This window comes from Cyprinus carpio, unplaced genomic scaffold, assembly GCF_018340385.1.
Source record: "Cyprinus carpio isolate SPL01 unplaced genomic scaffold, ASM1834038v1 S000006643, whole genome shotgun sequence".
NCBI lineage: Eukaryota > Metazoa > Chordata > Actinopteri > Cypriniformes > Cyprinidae > Cyprinus > Cyprinus carpio.
In genome coordinates this window covers 939997-960783 of record NW_024879270.1, presented here as the reverse complement: position 1 = coordinate 960783, position 20787 = coordinate 939997, and the positions used below count along the sequence as shown (strand labels likewise).

Below are 20787 nucleotides of genomic sequence, written 5' to 3'. Positions count from 1 at the left end.
AGACTAGAACACTTTGTTGGCATTAATGGAAGTGCATTAGCATGGTTTAAATCGTACTTATATGACCGCCATCAATTCGTAGCAGTGAATAAAGAGGTATCATATCAATCACAAGTGCAGTATGGAGTACCTCAAGGCTCAGTACTTGGGCTGTTACTCTTCACGCTTTACATGTTACCCTTGGGAAATATCATCAGGAAACATGGTATTAGCTTTCACTGTTATGCTGATGATACTCAGCTCTATATTTCTTTGTGGCCCGGCGGAACATACCAATTTGAAAAACTAACGCAATGCATAGTCGATATAAAAAACTGGATGACGAGTAATTTCTTACTGCTAAATTTTGAAAAAACAGAGGTGTTAATTATAGGACTTAAAAGTAGAGGTCTTCACAGTGCACCCGAGACCCGTCGACCCGGGACCCGTATGGGTTTTGGTCTATATTTTAAATGATCAGCTGGGTCCGGGTCGGGTCCGAATCTATTACTTCAGGTCTCGGGTCTGTTTAACATTGTGTGTAATACCCGTGCGATCGGAGTCATCGGACTCAGAGAACACCCGGCCGTGATCAGACACTGCTTGTGTTTTCTGTAACTTGCAACTTGTAAAATTAGGAAAAGAAAAGTGTGAGAAAAAAAAGCGATCTCTCTCTCTCTCTCTCTCTCTCTCTCTCTGCCGTTAGAAACAGAGCGCGCAGACTCAGAGTTAATGCAAGTGCACGCATGTTAACAATGCTTGCAGACTTGAAACACTCATATTTAATATATTTCAAATCAGCAACAAAATCTGAGGTGAACTGTCACATGAATGTTTTCTATGACGCTCAAATTGTGTTAAAAATCATATTTTAGGTTGATCCAGCTAGGACGCATGTGCAGTCTCAAACGTGTGTCATGTTTCTATGGCAACCAGTGAAGGACACAATGACTTCGACCGCCAAACCGTGCTTTACATTTTCTCCCATTTTTATAATAATATAAATGAACCGTTTAATCTTAAAGTTTTAGTGGTCAGATTCAGACTCGACACAGAGCAGAGCACAGAGATGATAGCAAATAAATAACGTCAGCGGCCATATAGTTCAAAAGGGCAAACAGTCAAAGTTATTATGCGAGTTAACTCGAGTCAGAATGTAACGTTACATGTGCACAGCTGCATTTGTCATCCGTCACCGTGACATCAAGTGGACTTTTGAAGCTGAAATAATGAGTGGATTAAGCTTGGACTTGGAATAACGAGAGGAATAACATGGATAACTTTCTTGTCGGAGGATTGTAATGCATCACAGGCAGTCAGGGAAGAGACTACGGCTCCTTAAATTAGGTAAGACAAAAAGTTGTAACAGGTTTATTGACTTGTAATAGCAATTTAAGGTGGAATATGTGACAATCGGGTCCAGTCGGGTTCGGGTCCAGCTTTCTAATAGTAGACGGGTCTGGGTCAGGACCGGGTAGGCATTTCTCGGATCTACACGGGTCCGGGTCCAGCTTTTGAAATAATAGATGGGTCCGGGTCGGTTCGGTGTAGTACATTACGGGTCTCTTTCAGGTTCGGGCACAAATTTTTGGACCCGTAAAGACCTCTGCCTAAAAGCTCTGCATGTGTTAATTTTTAGAGGTGTGACAGGCTTTATTTATTGTATTTCAATTCTTCGTCATCAGTTAGGAACATAGGTGTGCTATTTGATAGCAACCTTTCCTTATAAAGCCACGTTTCTAGCATTTGTACAACTGCATTTTTCCATCTCAAAATTTAATTCCATCTCAAAATCTAAATTACGGCCTATGCTCTCATTGTCAAATGCAGAAATGTTAATCCATGTGTTTATGACCTCAAGGTTAGATTATTGTAATGCTTTATTGGTGGTTGTTCTGCACGCTTAGTAAAAAAACTCCAGTTAGTCCAAAATGCAGCAGCTAGAGTTCTTACTAGAGCCAGGAAGTATGATCACATTAGCCCGGTTCTGTCAACACTGCACTGGCTCCCTATCAAACATCGTATAGATTTTAAAAACTTGCGTATTACTTATAAAGCCCTGAATGGTTTAGCACCTCAGTATTTGAACAAGCTCTTGTTACATTATAGTCCTCCACGTCCGCTCCATTCTCAAAACTCTGGCAATTTGATAATACCTAGAATATCAAAGTCAAATGCGGGTGGCAGATCCTTTTCCTATTTAGCGCCCAAACTCTGGAATAACCTACCTAACATTGTTCGGTAGGCAGACACAATCTTCAAGTTTAAATCTAGATTAAAGACCCATCTTTTTAACCTGGCTTACACATAGCATACTAATATGCTTCTAATATCCAAATCCGTTAAAGGATTTTTAGGCTGCATTAATTAGGTAAACTGTAACCGGGAACACTTCCCATAACACCCGATGTACTTGCTACATCATTAGAAGAATGGCATCTACGCTAATATTAGTCTGTTTCTCTCTTATTCCGAGGTCACCATAGCCATCAGATCCAGTCTGTATCCAAGTCAGAGGGTCAATGCAGTCACCCGGATCCAGTACGTATCCAGCCCAGATGGTGGATCAGCACCTAGAAAGGACCTCTATAGCCCTGAAAGACAGCGGAGACCAGGACAACTAGAGCCCCAGAGACAGATCCCCTGTAAAGACCTTGTCTCAGATGACCACTGGAACAAGACCACAGGAAACAGATGATTCTTCGGCACAATCTGACTTTGCTGCAGCCTGGAATTGAACTGCTGGTTTCGTCTGGTCAGAGGAGAACTGGCCCCCCGACTGAGCCTGGTTTCTCCCAAGGTTTTTTCTCCATTCTGTCACCGTCAGGTGACTTGACTTGACTTGACAGCCAAGTGCAGGCAGAGTGTCTTGATGGACACACATAAAAAATCTAAAATCTAAAAACTATCATTTTAAAACTGTATTTTTTTGTTTGACTGTGATCATCACACAAGGCACCACATTATCTTGGTCACACAACACTTACGTTAGCACAAACTAAGGAATTTCACCTTGAAAATATAAAAACAATCAAGAAATTTGTATTTTTGGAACAAACTTGATACAGTATATAAACTGGAGGGAGGACTCTCATCCTTACAGATGAAGATTAAGCACTCAGGTCACAAACAAAGTATGCAAAAGATCTACTAAAGTTTGGGCTCATAAACATTAGATCACTCACACCCAAAGCAGTTATTGTAAATGAAATGATCACAGATAATAGTTTTGATGTACTCTGCTTGACTGAAACCTGGCTAAAACCAAATGATTATATTGGTCTAAATGAGTCTACTCCACCAAACTACTGTTATAAACATGAGCCCCATCAGACTGGTCGTGGGGGAGGTGTTTAGCCACAGTATATAGTGATATTCCAACCTGTCCTCCAACTAATACGCTCGTATAGGTCGTTTGTCCAAATCCCTGAAATACGACCCATCAGAGCGTATACTACAATTGCGCCCCTATCGGCAAAAGGTCGTGTTCATATTAATGTTTTGTACTCTTTTATTTTTCCCGTGATTTGCGTTTCGTGTAGCTCAGTTGGTAGATTATTGCGTTATACCTTGAAATGCAATCATGCTATCATGGGTTCGATCCCCGAGAATGGACGTGCACGTAAAATGTATATGCTCAAAAAAATCATAATTTAGCATGATTTCTGTGAGGGTTAGGTTTAGGGGGTGGGGTTAGGTGTGGTCATTCGAACGAATAAGCCTCCTAGTAAAATATGTACGAATTACTGTGAGATCGGTGTAAAAAGTCCACACATTGCATTTAAATAAACGTGCGTTTTGATTGGTAATGACGTTATACGTCATTTCATGACGACAGACGCAACGCGATACTGTCATTATTTTTACGCCCGCTAGAGGCCGCTTAACGTTAAAACGTAAAAATAGGTCGTAATAAGGTGCTTGCACAAACGACCTATATGGTCGTTTTTTGTTGGAGGACAGGCTCTGATATTCTCAATGTTACCTAGAAAACAGGATACAGGTTTAAATCATTTGAAATACTTATGCTTAATGTTACACTGTCAGATATGCAAAAGAAATCTATTGTATCTCTTTCTCTGGCTACTGTGTATAGACCACCAGGGCCATATACAGAATTCCTAAAAGAATTTGGAGATTTCCTCTCAGACCTGTTGGTTACCGCTAATAAAGCGCTAATTTTCGGAGGTTTTAACATTCATGTTGATAATACAAATGATGCATTAGGACTTGCGTTTACTGACTTATTAAACTGTTTTGGAGTAAAGCAAAATGTCACCGGGCCCACTCATCGTTTTAATCATACGCTAGATTTAATTATATCGCATGGAATCGATCTTACTGACATAGATATCGTACCTCAAAGTGATGATGTTACTGACTGTTTCCTTGTATTGTGCATTCTGCGTATTGATTATATTAACTATATGGCTTCGCGTTATCATCCGGGCAGAACTATTGTTCCAGCCACCAAAGACAGATTCACAAATAACCTGCCTGATTTATCTCAACTGCTCTGTGTACCCATAAATACACATGAACTAGACAAAATGACTGGCAACATGGGCACTATCTTCTCTAATACATTAGAAGCTGTTGCCCCCATCAAATTGAAAAAGGTTAGAGAAAAACGTACTATGCCATGGTACAACAGCAATACCCACGCTCTCAAGAAAGAAACTCATAGTCTTGAGCGCAAATGGAGAAAACTAACTTGGAAGTTTTTAGAATTGCGTGGATAAACAGTATGTCCAGCTATAGACAGGCTCTAAAAACTGCCAGGGCCGAGCATATCCACAAACTCATAGAAAATAACCAAAACTATCCAAGGTTTTTATTTAGTACAGTGGCTTGATTAACAAATATCCAGACGCCATCCAATCTAAATATTCCCTCACAGTTAAATAGTAATAACTTTATGAATTTCTTCACTGATAAAATAGATAACATCAGAAATACAATAACAAATGTAGATTCTACAGCGTTTAATACTTTAGTTTTATCCATCGCACCCAAAGATAAACTGCAGTGCTTTACAACTATAGGACAGGAAGAGCTAAATAAACTTATCACTGCATCTAAACCAACAACATGTTTATTAGATCCTGTACCCACTAAATTACTGAACGAGTTGTTACCTGTATCAGAAAAACCGCTTCTCAATATTATTAACTCATCGTTATCTTTAGGTCACGTCCCAAAACCATTCAAGCTGGTGGTTATTAAGCCTCCTATTAAGAAACCACAACCTAGATCCTAGTGAACTGGCAAATTACAGACCCATTTCAAATCTTCCATTTATGTCTAAAATTTTAGAAAAAGTCGTGTCTGCTCAATTGTGCTCCTACCTGCAAAAAAATTATCTCTATGAAGAATTTCAGTCGGGTTTCAGGCCCCATCATAGCACAGAACCTGCACTTGTTAAAATTACAAATGACTTGCTTCTTGCATCAGACCAAGGCTGCATCTCATTGCTAGTTTTACTTGATCTTAGTGCTGCGTTCGACACCATAGATCACGACATACTCATAGATAGATTACAAAACTATACAGTTATCCAAGGGCAGGCTTTAAGATGGTTTAGATCCTACCTGTCCGATCGCTACCACTTTGTTTATTTAAATGGGGAGTCATCTCATTTATCACCAGTAAAATATGGAGTGCCACAAGGATCTGTCCTAGGTCCTTGGTAATATCATTAGAAAATACGGGATTAGTTTCCACTGTTATGCTGATGATACTCAACTATATATCTCAACAAGACCAGGTGAAACTTCAAGCTAACAGAGTGTGTTTAAAAATGTAAAAGATTGGATGACCAATAATTTTCTCCTATTAAATTCATATAAGACAGAGATATTACTTATTGGACCAAAAAACATTACACAGAATCTCGTAGATTACAATTTTCAATTAGACGGATGTACTGTTACTTCCTCTACTGTCAAAAATCTGGGTGTTACTGTATATTAGACAGTAACTTGTCTTTTGAAAATCATATTTCCCATGTTACAAAAACAGCATTCTTCCATCTTAGAATCATTGCCGAGCTACGAAACATGTTACCTGTTTCTGATGCAGAAAAGCTAGTTCAAGCGTTCATGATAATATGATAGTAATGCACTGCTAGGTGGTTGTCCTGCATCCTCAATAAACAAGCTACAGGTAGTCCAAAATGCAGCGGCTAGAGTCCTTACCAGGTGAAGAAAATATGATCATATTACCCCAATTTTACAGTCTCTGCACTGGCTACCTATTAAGTTCCGTATCAGTTACAAAATATTATTACTTACTTATAAGGCCCTTAATGGCTTAGCTCCTGCGTACCTAACTAGTCTTCTACCATGCTACAACCCATCACGCTCCCTAAGGTCACAAAACGCTGGAATTTTGATAGTACCTAGGATAGCAAAGTCCACTAAAGGAGGTAGAGCTTTTTCGCATTTGGCTTTTTCGCAATAGCCTTCCTGATAATGTTCGGGGTTCAGACACACTTCCTCTGTTTAAATCTAGATTAAAAATACACCTCTGGCCAAGCATTCAAATAATGCATCTCATAATTTTGGACTGCAGTTATATCTGATCAAATGCGCATTAATATTCTTTAGCTTGGGTTAAACTAATTCATTTGACTTGGCTGGAACAGCAGCTACGCTAATTATGTCTCTATTTGTTTCTCTGTTTTGCCACAGGATTTACATCCCGTTTACATTTACACAAGCTCCAGTCTGGATCCAGAACACCTGAGAAGGGATGATGCCAGCCCCTCAGAGGACCTCAGATGATGCTAACCCAGAGACAACATACAGAACTACCACATTTTGCTATAAGTTTGATTGCATAATTGCTGTTAATAGTGTTAATCGTCTGTTTGTTTACGTCTTTTATTGATTTTTCTGAACATTTCTGCCGTAAGCACATAAACTGACAGTCATCACTGATAAGCTTCTACTAAATATTGTAGAAACTTAATTTTTTGTAAAGTTGCTTTGCAATGATTTGTATCGTAAAAAGCGCTATACAAATAAACTTGAATTGAATTGAATTGAATGTACTAAGAACATCCTGCCAAGACTCTGAAGTTTTACCAGCCCCAATCCAATCAGCATTATCATATCAGTGAGATACTTCACGAAGATAAAGTCCACGCCTCAGAAATATATGATCACTAACAATAGCCACAACTTCAAAAACCTGAGCAGGAGCAAAATAAGCATATATGTAAACAGGGACTCTTAAAATTGTGTTCCTAAAATGTTAAGATCTGGGGCCAGTTGCATAAAATTAGCCTCTATGTTAAGTCAGTATCTTAAGTACAAGTTGGACCAGCAAGCCTGACTACCTCATTACCTCACTACCTCATTCACCATGGAACTGACGTCATTCTACCACCTCATCAGTCAGTTTAAATAAAATAACTGCTCTTGAGCCCTTTTGTCACTTTAATCTGACTGAATAAGCTTTTTGTTTTATGCACAAATTTTTTTTTTATCTGCACTGTTTGTTCACTGGTTTGCACTCTATCTGCCATGTGCCTTACGCTGCTTTATTTAACTTTATTTTTATTTTTTATTATATGTCTTTTTTACATACCCTTATTGTATAGTTATATCTTATATTTTATATTGATCTAGATTTTTAGGCTCTACTGTTAGTGTTATCTGTATGCACCGGGACAGACCACAGGAAACAGATGATTCTTCTGCACAATCTGACTTTGTTGCAGCCTGGAATTGAACTGCTGGTTTCGTCTGGTCAGAGGAGAAGTGGCCCCCCAACTGAGCCTGGTTTCTCCCAAGGTTTTTTTTTCTCCATTCTGTCACTGATGGAGTTTTGGTTCCTTGCCAGTGTCGCCTCTGGCATGCTTAGTTGGGGACTCTTCATTTACAGCGATATCGTTGACTTGATTGCAAATTATTGCACAGATACTATTTAAACTGAATTGAGCTGCATGATGACATCACTGAATTCAATGATGAACTGCCTTTAACTGTCATTTTGCATTATTGACACTGTTTTCATAATTAATGTTGTTCAGTTGCTTTGACGCAATCTTTTTTGTTTAAAGCGCTATATAAATAAAGATGACTTGACTTGACTTGACACTGGGGGTCTGAGAGTAACGCAATTTCGATTCTCTGTATGTATGTACATGTGGAAGAATTGACAATAAAGCAGACTTGACTTGACGAGCAGTTAGCCAAAGGGTAATCAGTCTTATTTTAGGATTCAACTAATCTACGCTTTTATGTTATTGAATTAAAAAACAATAAATAAAATAATATTGATCAGTCTTAAAGAAAAAATTAATTGACTAACTTTTAAGACTGGTCTTAACCTTTTATACAACCGGCCCTGGTGTTTCTTTGTGTTAGCCACATGGCCAGGAAAGATAGGTACTTGTTTTTCCCTAGGAAATTTATGACCGTTCACACTCGAGGGTTGAATAAAGGAGTAATAAAAGAATAGGAGAATAAAACACTTCCTGTTTTCTTACCTGATAAGCTGTCTGGTCGTGGGTCTATCTGCTCGTAGATCTCATAGCTGTGTGTAATGTATGGATTAGATACGTCATGCAGAAACGTTCTTGACATCATTGACCCATAATGCTGTGGTACTGCTGTCATCCCTGGCCTGACTGGTGACCCCGACCCGGCCTGCTTGTCTTCTCTCACAGAGCCTACACCTCCAGAATAGGGTGACGTGGTACGGCTAGCATTGCCCGAGCAGGAGGAGCCCATTCTACACAGGGCGGCAGGAGAGTTCTTCTGTGGGACTCCTGAGAGGGAGATGCTTGTGAAAGGCAACCCATAGGAGCTTCCAATGGTCCGAAGGGACCCTCGAGACGGCGAGATGTTGCTTCTGTACAGCGACTGAGTACGAGTGGGCATTGAACCAACTCGTCGCATAGCATGATCTGGTTTAGCTCCATCCATCATTCCCGGCACCTACAAGAGGATGCAAACATCCTTTACTGTATCTCAACATAGACAACACAAAAAAAAGATCTGCTAATATAACATTAATCTTCTCAGAAAAGAAAAAAAGTGCATATAACTTGTCAGTTACTCTAAAAAACTGCTTATACTTGATCTGACTAAACAGAGTTACTTTCCTGTCCTGTTACTTGTCTAATGTAAATTAGTTTAGCTGACTGGAATTAAAACCAAGTTTTGTTGGTGTACTTGAAACTTTTTATTTCAAATCAAATGCCAATTTAGCATTTTTTGTTCAAGCCAAGCCAAGAAACACCCCATGTGACGACTGTCTGAAGCCCTGATACCATTACAGTAATTCATTGGCCAGTGGTGCTCTGCACCAAATCCGAGGAATTTGTCACATATGTCTCAGTGTGCTCACGCTCTCTCACCGTTTCTTCCTTCAGGAACCGATTTATCTGTTTGCCCATCGGAAAGTGTATCTCGTGTTCTCAGCTGTCTGTTTTAGATAAGTTACTACTTCTCTGAAGCGGACACAAAAGATTTCTGAAAATGTGTTGATCCACGTAGCAGACTCATCATGAGAGGAGATACTCGTGACAGGTGCGTACGATGCCTGGACGTTCACGCTCAAGCAATGCTTAATTGCCTTATCACTACTGTATCTGAAAGTGTTGCACTCCAGACTTGTTTTCTTTCTGAGGAAAGAAAAGTTTCTATATCTATGGGAGATTTTTGATTATTGGGAGATGTTTTTGATTATTTTGATGTTGGAGATTATTTTGATAATTGATTAATCTAACAATTATTACAAGTTTTAATCAAAAGGCTTTAATCAATTATTTTGCAGTTTTTGCAGATTGGTAAAATATATACATATTCATATGTATAAATCTGCTTTATGGCAGAAAATCAAGTTGTAATTAAGTTGTAAGTAAAGCGAAACTGTCATTGTTTTTCATGTTTAAAGGTGACATATTATGCCCTTTTTTACATTATGTAACATAAGTCTCTGGTGTCCCCAGAATGTACCTGTAAAGTTTCAGCTCAAAATACCCCACAGATCATTTATTATATCATTTTGGAAATGCCTATTTTGAGTGGAAATAGAAACACACGTTTTTTTGTGCCAGTCTCTTTAAATGCAAATGAGCTGCTGCTCCCCGCCCCCTTTTCCAGAATAGAGCTGCATCATTACAGCTTGGACCTGCTAAAAACATGTGTTTTGGTTCTGATTATCATATTAGTTTAAACTTCTGATATAGGGTTTTTTGAGAGCACACATCCGAAGCACACGGACAGAAAGCGGCTGTCACAGCATGTGAGTACTAAACTATGTTCTTATTCACACACAAGTTCACGTTAAAAACACACAAGTTACAAAAACAGTCGGTTATGTCTGTGAAGGTTTTAGATCTGTGTGGCAGCAACAATATACAGTACATCATATGTGCAGCCAAAGACAAAACAGTTAGCATGTTTTCCTCAAACTTTCGCCATGGCATTAGAACTGGTACACTGTTGTCGCTTGCAAAATCAAAAAAACAGCGCCGTGGGTATAAACTTACAGATTAAGGGGTGGTAATATTATAATGAGTTCCCTTTGCGACGTCACCAAGGGAGCGAAATTTGACACGCTCGTTTTCTCAGACACTAGCAGAAAAATGCTTACCAAAAACAAAGTTAATGGCTTAACCTATTTCATGTTTCCTTGGTCGGTAGATGTTCCGGGGACCTGATTATAGCACTTAAAACCTGGAAAAGTCAGATTTTCATGATGTGTCACCTTTAATACATTAATGCTGCTTGCTTTAAAGCAGTCTTTTGCATAAATAAACATGACATGACTTGCCGATTACAGAGCTTGTGCAAACATCCACACCGTTCTGATCAGATGTTTTCTTAACTGCTGTTTTCCCACGCTGTCATTTTTAACCCTCTGGAGTCTAAGGGTATTTTTGGGGCCTGGAGAAGTTTTGTCATGCCCTGACATTTGTGCTTTTTTCAGTTTCTTATAAATATCTAAATGGCTAAAGTCTAATCTCACTGTAATCAGAACAACTGGGCTATAATAATATGTGAGCAGCATGTATGTACATGATTGTGTTTTTGAGAAAAAAAAATTTATGCGTGGTTAGTGAAAAACTAAAAATGTTAAATCACTTGAATAAGGTAATAAAACACATACAGAACATTGGTTCCCGGGACTTTTGAGAACTGGAGCTTGTAGCCTAGAATTTTTCATTCTAAAGGATGTGAAAATCATCTTGTTTACTCACTTACAGAAAACAATATATTGATTTAAATTTTCTAAGACACTTTTTGTTGGTAAAAGTCATATGCGAGTAGGCCTCAACTATCATGAATATCATTGTGATTCACACCTGAGAAGACAAAGGCCTGCATAATGAGCTGCATAATGAGCCATTCAGTCAGCTGTGTCACTGAGAGGGATGAGTTACAAGAAAGAATGTGAGGACAAAATAAATGTTTATAATTTTATATTTGTAGTTTATTTAGAATATATTTAATTATCCCACAACATAATTTAATATTCACTTGTGAGTGCAGTTAAACAGTTTATTAGGAACAATCAAAGCTGACTTTCAAAGCTGAAATTTTAGCATCATTACTCCATTCACACAATCCTTCATAAATCCTTGTAACAATCTAATTTTCTACAAAAAAATCATTTATTGTTATTATTATCATTATTATTATTATTAATGTTGAAAAGAGCTGAGAATATTTTTTCAGTTTTTTTAGGGGGGATAAATTGAAAGAACAGCATTGTTTGTTACATTTGTTACAGTTACATTTATTTGTTACATTTATATTATTTACATCATTTATTTACATATTTATATCATTTACATTAAGTGCTCCTGTAGCTCAAGTGGTAGAGCATTGCATTAACAAGCGCAAGGTTGGGGGTTCGATCCCAGATATTGATAGATATTGATAGCCTGAATGCACTGAAAGTCGCTTTGGATAAAAGCGTCTGCTAAATGCATAAATTTAATTTAATTTAAAATTTACATCAAGCTTTGAATGGTATAGTAGTGTATATTGTTATTGAAACTTCATAATATTTCACTTGATTATACATTTAGTCAGGAATTATAGTTTGGAAAAAGTCTTTGGAAAAAGTCTAACTATTAAAATGTTGAATAGTTATGTGAAAACTAGTACAAGTATATAAATAAATAAAAAGAGACTTACTCATGTTTATGATCTCTGCTGAATAAAGTGCTTCATTCTTTTTTTCTGAGGAAATCCAAATCTCAAATCCTCAACCACATCACATCTTTTTGGGGTGAATTATGTCTTATTCCTCTCATCGCGAAGCAAATATTCCTCTCATCGCAAAAACTTGAAGAACAGTCTCGCTGCGTTGTCTTCTGTTGTGTGGGCGTATTCAAAAGCCGCGCGCTTCAGTGAAACATTTGAATCTCAAAAGCGTGCTCGGCGCGGGGGGCGTGGTCGCATTAGAAGATAATGAAGGGAGATGTGAAAAACGGACATCGCGTTGTTTTCATATGGATTACTTTATCACAGAATATTTGTTTTCGGCAGCACTTGTTTAGTTTAAAAGTAGACATATCAGGCTTTCTATAGATATCTCTCTCATGTCTCTGTGTTGAGTAATTACTGAGTTACAGTTCATTTTAATGACGTGTTTGTAAATAAAGATCAGCGCAGACAAAGGCTGCAGACAGCTCTCTTTGTTTGTTATCTTTATTTTATAAGTGCACAAAGTTTTGTTGTTATTATGTCTGTATACAAAAAAAGTAGACCCTTTACAGATTCAATTGATGTATTGCTCTTATCTGTATGATCAAAACTGAAAGTGTAACTTAAGTTCTTTTTGGGGTTATCAGGACAAAATTTGACAAATTTTACTTACAAAAAATAAAAAATGTATATAAATAAAAATAAATAAAATAGAAACAATAAAATGTGTTGCTAAAATAAAAAAATTCAAAATAATATTTTTCAAATTAAATAAGTTGTAAATGAAAATTGAAATAAAGTGCTTTATAAAGCTTTATAATCTGCAAAATAATTTGATAATTGTTTCAGCAGTCTACATTTTTGCATGGGAGAACCTGAAGTTGCTCTTCATATCTGTTATAAATGAACAATAACAGTCACAACATTCCAATTTGAACAAGCTACAACTGCCTATATATGTTTCCCTCTTAATGAGAGACTTGGGCCTGCTTCACAGACATTATCAGATCCAGCCTGGGTGGAATGGGGGAAAGGCTCACTCTCAGAGTTGCCTCCAGTGTTGCTTTGAGTCTGTTTCGGGCCTTGGTCTTAGTTGTGGCCACAATGGAGAATCCTGATTCACACAGGTATGTAGTTGTGAATGCGAGGAGTAGTTTTCACAGCCCTCAGTGCTAGACATGGGTACTCTTTTGAGACAGCAATCCAGAAGGAGCCCCAGATCCAGTTTGCCCCATTGCAACTTTAAAGTACTGTCAGGTGGCTACTTTCCAGAAGCTGGGATTCCAGATGTGAGGGCAAAGCAACATCATTTTTAGTGGGATCCACAGAAAATGGGTCCACAATCCACATGTGTCCCCTCTCTGGGATCCTCAGGAAAGTAGTCATCAAATTTCACTGCCAGTTGTGAGAGGTGCTGTGAGACTAAGTCACTAATCTTCACCTGGGGGGAGTTTTCCAAAATGTCAGACAAAAGGGGAAAGCTGGAACATGTCCATCCTTTTTTCCTGAGCCCTCTTAATCCACAAAGCAACTTTCCTCTTAAAAGCTTGAACTTTATCTGCAACAAAAAATATGTTGCTATTTCTCCCTTGAAGTGAGATATTCAGCTGGTTCAGCAGTGAAAAAATGTCACAGAGGTAGGCAAGTTTAGCTGTGAACTGTGCATTGGCATAATAATGTGCAAAAGGAGAATTTTCTCTCAGTGAGAAAAGATAGGACCTCATTCCTCAGTTCAAACAAACGCTTGAGGACCAGCCCTCTTGAGAGCCATCTCACCTCACTGTGATAGAGCAGCTGGACATGATCTGCTTCCAAGCCTTCACAAAGTTTGGCAAAAAATCTGGAGTTCACAGCATTATTTTTAATGAAGTTTATGGTTTTCACACTTACATCCATCACCTCATGTAACTCTGGTGACATATTTTTTTTGCCGCAAGGCTTTCACGGTGAAGAAAACAGTGGGTCCATTTAGCTTCTGGGGCACGATCAAGTATCTGCCTGACGACACCGTGATGTCTGCCTGTCATTGACGCTGCACCATCGCTGCACACCCCAACACAGTTCTGCCAGTCTAGGCCGTTATCTTTGAAGTAGTTATCCATGCAGCGGAAACATTCCTGAGCCGTAGTCCGTGTGGGTAGCTCTCCACAAAACAGTATGTCTTCGTGCAAACTACTGTCCCAGCGATAGCGAACAAAAACCAGGAGCAGTGCAGCATTTGTGACGTCAGTAGACTCGTCTAGTTGCAACGAGAAAAATGGGCTGCTTTTTATTCTTTCTAGCAACTGATGCTGTATGTCTGTGGCCATGTCCGCGATACGGTGACTAACAGTGTCGTTTGAGAGTGGGATGGTTAGCAGCTTTTTTTGCAGCAGCCTCTCCGATCATCTCACGGCACATATCTACAGCGGCAGGTAAAACCAACTCCTCCGCTATCGTGAATGCTTTCTTAGTCTGTGCCACTCGTCTGGCTACGAGGTAGCTGGCTTTCAAAGCGCATTTAGAATTTCCAGTCAGTGACACAACAGACCTTTTCTGCATCTGAAGCCCATTTTCTTTTCTCTTGAAAAATTCCACCGACTTTCCCACAAGCGATGGATGTTTGGTTTCTAGATGCCGCTTTAGTTTTGAAGGCTTCAGTGCTTCGTTGGATAACATTAGCCCACACTCCACACACTGGGCTCTCGGCTCTGCCTCGTCACCTCCATTCACAAATCCGTACTTAATGAAGTCAGGATTGTATTTGCGGCAAAATCTTGACTTTTGGGGCGGGGCTGGCGCAACTTTGGTCTCCCCTTTTTTTCCGCTTTAAAAAATTTCTCCATAAACTTTGCTACAGGCTACGGTTGACTGAGTGTCTTCTTCTGCTTATTAGCGATTGTTAAACAATTAACTGAGGCATTACTGCCACTAGTGGTGGGATCGTGTATTGTAACTGTCTCATGGATAACAGTGGTCATTCTGGTGTCTTCAATTGATAACTTGTTTGATCCCGCAGCCCTCGCGGCCCACAGGTGAAAAACGTAAAGTTTTTTGCGGCCCTCCAGGTGGCGCTCGCGGCCCAAGCGTGGGCCGCGGCCCCATGGTTAAGAATAGGTGATATAGACTACCTGTCACTGTGTCCCGCAGCTCTGCAAAGCGCACGATATGAAATAGTTATCTGATGAAATGATTAGTTACTACATTTCTATTGCTTTTTATGTTGAAGAACTTTTATGTTGTTTCTATTTTAATGTACTTTAAAGTTTAAATCACATTAAAAGCTTAATTTGTACATTGTGAATGATTGATGATGCTTTTATATACCGTCACCGTCACTCACAGCCGCTCGCACGTGTGTTCTGCACATGAGCCGCCCGCAGCCCAACATTAAATCGGTTAACCGACCATCGACAGCCTTAATCGACTGCATCTCTTATCGACAATTAATCGATCATCGATTAATCGTTGACATCCCTAATATATATACATACATACATACATACATACATACATACATACATAAATGTATATATATATTTATTTATTTTGACTTTAATTTAAACATGACCAAGTCATATCTCAGCCCATTAAAACAAAAAACAAAACAAAGCAAAAATTCTCTCTCTCTCTCTCTCTCTCTCTCTCCCCCCTCTCTCTCTATATATATATATATATACATAAATATATATATACATAAATATATATATATATATATATATATATATATATATATATATATATATATATATATATACTATATATAATATATATATTATTTTTTTTTTTTTTTTTTTAAATGTCAAATCAAGCACATCTGTCCCCAAAAACCTCATCGCATTAACGCAAAACATAATGAATGCAATATTTGAAGTATTTATACATCATGGTAATGTCTGTTTTTTTTATATAATACAATACTACAGTACTGAAAAATCTAATCAAGTATTACAACTGAGAATACGATTTATACACACACAAAAAACTGAGACACATCATGATAGTGAGAAGTTAGGATGAAGGGGTAGATGTGCATAACTGTCATGAAAAAATTAAAGAATATTTTAAATAACAATAATAATAATAACTGCTTCAGGAGACGGGCATCATTTTCATTTTGTACTTTTGATTTTGAGGTGAAACATGACCCACACATGTTTTTCAAGAGATTAAGCTATTAAGAAGTGAGGGATGTAAGATCTACCTGAAGCTCAGGTGTTCGTTGGTGTCCTGCAGCCTGGCCCTCTGCCCTGGAGCCCCTCTGCAGTGTGGAGCTTCCTCCTGAAGCAGGTAATGAGTTTTGCAATCTCTGCTGACACTCGCCCTGTGGCTGACAGCTGTAGTAGCTGACAGCATCCTGATAGCCACTATCAGAGTAAGAGTTCATCTGGGCAGAACTGTGAGAGTTCCCCACAGACCCTGAGAGAGACAGAAGTGCAGGTTAGACACCTCATAATAAAATTCAGAAATATTACTTTTAGGGTGCCTTTACACTAGAGGTTTTGTGTGGACCCACACCAGTTTGATTTCCATGCTTTATTCTGTAAAATTTAGCTTGAACAGGTGGTTTGGGTTTTAGTTCAAGTGAACAGTTTCGCAGCAAAGTGTGAAAGCAAATCTGTCCTAACTTGTGGAGGTAAACTGGTATTGATGACATTTAATTTGCATGTGTCTGCTATATAATGACATTTAATTCGCATGTGTCTGCTATATAATGACATTTAATTTGCATGTGTCTGCTATATAATGACATTCACACAGCTACTAATAAAGCTACTTGAACTGACTTTGGAAAGCAGCTCGTATTTTGGCTTCTCATGCATTTAATCTGTGTGGTGAATGTAACTTTTTTTTTGGAATATCGAAATTCAAGTTACAAGGGCAAAAATTTGCCACTAGTGCTCAGGGTGGTATTCATGTTGATGTCAGGAAAGAAGGCAGGAAGGAAGCCATCCAGACAGACAGACAGACAGACAGACAGACAGAGTAATGGTCAAAGCATTCAATACACTGTTAATATGCTGTCTACTTGTAGCAGGCTACTTTGTTACAAATACTGTGTTGGCCTTGGGTCACAGTACAAAACTGGTCACCAGCATCTTCTATTATCAACCTATTCATGTCTACTTCAGCATATGGAAAATGTTAGCTTAAATCATCAGATAAACTGGGACGAATATCAAAATAAAAAGCCAAAAAAAAAAAAAAATTTTTACTTTCAAGTCTGCATAAAATCAAAATTGACACTATTTGCTTGTTAGTGCACATTCCTAGTGAACAGTTAATCCAAAGTGCAGAGAAAAAAAAAAAAAATTAATGCATGATTTGATTGAAAAATCAATCATTTTCAATTAGAAGTCAATCCGTTGTATCTTTTTTAATGTTTAACTGCCACCAATGCTTTGTGGGACTATCATTTAAAATCAGCTGTGATAGTCGGGGACAGTTTTGGATTCCTCTATGATACACCATGCACTGGTACTGTTCTACTTACAGTTGCAAATATTTGGTTCAGCAGTGTAACTTCGTCCTCTAGAGGTGAAATAAAACCATTCACTGGACTGCTTCACTTCACACAGAGTTTGTTGTGAAGTGACAATGCTTTGTACATGAAGAGGGTCTAAAATTTAGCAGTGAAAGGCTAAGCTATGTACAGCATGCATTATTACAAAGTCATGGCACTACCAGGGGCATAGCCATCTTTTCAGAAGTGAGGGGGACAGAAATTACACATATTTCACACACACACATAAAACATTACAACATAACATTTCTGTAATCCATATAGCCTACCAGTCAACAGTTTTAAACAGTAAGATTTTTTTAATGTTTTTAAAGAACTCTCTTCTGCTCACCAAGCCTGCATTTATTTGATCCAAAGTACAGCAAAACAGTAAAATTGTGAAATATTTTTACTATTTAAAATAATAATTTATTCCTGTGATCAAAGGTGAATTTTCAGCATCATTACTCCTGTCTTCAGTGTAATATCCTTCAGAAATCATTCTAATATGCTGATTTGCTGATTATCAATATTTAAAACATTTTTACATTTAATACATTTTTTTCAGTATTCTTTGATGAATAGAAGGATCCAAAGATCAGCATTTATGTAAAATAAAAAGCTTTTGCAACATTATACACTATATCATTCAAAAGCTTAGAGTCAGTATAATTTTTATTTTTTGGAAAATAAATTATAAAAATGAATACTTTTATTTAGCAATGATTCTTTAAATTGATCAATAGTGATGATAAAGTCATCATTTTACAAAAGATTTCTATTTCTATAAATGCTGTTCTTCTGAACTTTCTATTTATCAAAGAAACCTGAAAAAAATTATACTCAGCTGTTTTCAACATTATCATAATAAGTGATTTTTTGAGCAGCAAATCAGAATATCAGAATTATTTCTGAAGGATCGTGTGACTGGAGTAATGATGCTAAAAATTCAGCTTTGAAATCTCAGTAAATTACATTCTGAAATATATTCAAATAGAAAACAGTTATTTTAAATAGGCTAGTAAAAATATTTCAAAATTTTACTGTTTTGCTGTACTTTGGATCAAATAATTGCAGGCTTGGTGAACAGAAGAGACTTCTTTAAAAACATTAACAAGCTTACTGTTCAAAAACTTTTGACTGGGAGTGGATACTATAGGCAACTTTAATTATTCTCTAATTACTAGCTTTTAATTGGCTAAGAAATCTATATATGCTGGACAATAACACATAATAATGATTTGTTTATATACTACAAACACTTTTTTATCACATAATAAGGCATAATAGTTTCTATACTGTAAGAAATGCTATGTCAATTAGAACTGCATTGTTCATATATTTTATTTATCACCTGCTGGAGATGACTTGAAAAACCATATATTGTCGCAATCATATGTTTAATGTCTTCGTGTTTCCAAAAGTTTCTGTTTTTCTGTGAAAACAACTGTTTTCATACAGCATAGCTGGATGCTTTTGTCCATATTAGGAATTTCCTGGTATGACTTTCTGCGCGAGAGCGCCCCCCGGCTTCGAGTATGAATGAAACACATACTGCATGAGTGTTTAGCTCTCCGTGACGTTAATCTCACCTTCTGGGTCCAAATAGAATATCAGGTCATGTGTAGACTATTCTGTCTCTTTGAGTTCAAAATCTATATCTATTCACACCAGCTCTTGAAAACCTCTATGCAAAAACACTTGACTGAAAAAGTGCGGGGGACGAATTTCTGTGATATTAAAAGTGGTAATCTACGCCCCTGGGCACTACAGACTGTCAATTACATACAGTCACAAATCAACCTACAAAGAATTATTTGGGAATTTGCTTAAAACTAAAATCTGCCATGTTTGAAGACAGAGAATGTCTTAATTTGCTGTTTTGAATAAAATGACAAATTACACTTTGTGCAATTCCAGTATGTTTTGGTTTTTAGGGTTGAAGGCAATCCAGGTTAATCATTTGTGGGGGGTTTTAGGACTCTCAACCATATTTTTGGCAAAGCCTGCTGTATAAATAGAACTGTACTGATCTGCTCTTTACTGTGATATAAAAGTTGTCATCAATTAATTCAAGATTAAATCACATTAGGGATCCCCCTTGGTTAAAACCGGGTTTATTCATTCACTCAGTGATTGCATACCTGCAGATCTCCAGGGAAGAGACATCTCAGAGGAGCTAAAAAAGGAACAAAAAGAAAATAAGTTTATTTATGTTTGTCACAGAAAATCACTGCCAAAGCTGTGGAATGTGATTTGAGAGCCACGCTGGGGGAGAATAACAAAATGTGTGTCTGTGTGTCAGTCAAAGCTTTCATGTCGACTTTGTCATATGAAAGTTTTGAAAACAATATTAAAGTTATTTTCCATGTTTAGATGGTAGAAAGTCATACAAATTAAGTGTAACATGAGGATGAGTAAATGAGGACGAGTAAAAAAAAACCCAACTAAATTAAACATATTATCAATAACTGAGCAGTACATCTAAACCAGCATACTGTGGAGAATTAAATGACACTTCACCTGCTCAATTTTGAGTGTGTTTCGCATCATCACTCCACCCCGAGATATATACAGTGTGTGTAAATCCACCAAAGCACAGGGAGCAATGCTGTTCAAAAGTATAAACACCCCACAGTTAGGGATGGTTATGTCCGCTCTAGGCCTATATTCAATGTATATATAGTCACATACTCCTTGCCGTAACGAGTACCTGCACAGCAGTGTCTGCATCAGTGCACAGACTAGTGGACCACACCTAATTTGAATACAAAATCAGCATTTAAAATGGAATAGAAAAGTGCAAGATTTCTGCTTGTCAAAAGTAAAAATCCCCTCACACAGGGACAGTTACTGCTCATAGGGCTGTGTGCCATATATTGATACCGTCACATACTCCTTGCTGATATTAAAGGGGTCTTATGATGCTTTTTTAAAGATCATTATTTTGTGTATTTGGTGTAACAGAATATGTTGACATTCTTTAATGTTCAAAAAACACATTATTTTTCAAACACTGTACATTATTGTAGGTCCTCTATGCCCCGCCTCTCTCAAACGCATCATTTTCTACAAAGTCCCTCCTTCCGACAACAGCGGTCACCTCTGATTGGCCAACTGAACCAGTGCATTGTGATTGGCCGATCACCGCAA

The 20787-nt window shown here is 37.7% G+C and overlaps 1 protein-coding gene across 8 annotated transcripts in view; it reads right to left on the bottom strand.

The window, feature by feature from the left end:
* LOC109073638 (plakophilin-4-like) overlaps positions 1-20787 on the bottom strand; it is a 128740-nt gene that overhangs the window by 62709 nt on the left and 45244 nt on the right. For all 8 annotated transcript variants that reach the window (XM_042755118.1, XM_042755123.1, XM_042755120.1 and 5 more), the window contains 3 exons: positions 19779-19813; positions 16336-16550; positions 8477-8927 (listed from right to left, as the gene is read on the bottom strand). In XM_042755118.1, the coding sequence (XP_042611052.1) occupies positions 8477-8927; positions 16336-16550; positions 19779-19813 (701 nt within the window). The remainder of the gene's footprint in view (positions 1-8476; positions 8928-16335; positions 16551-19778; positions 19814-20787) is intronic.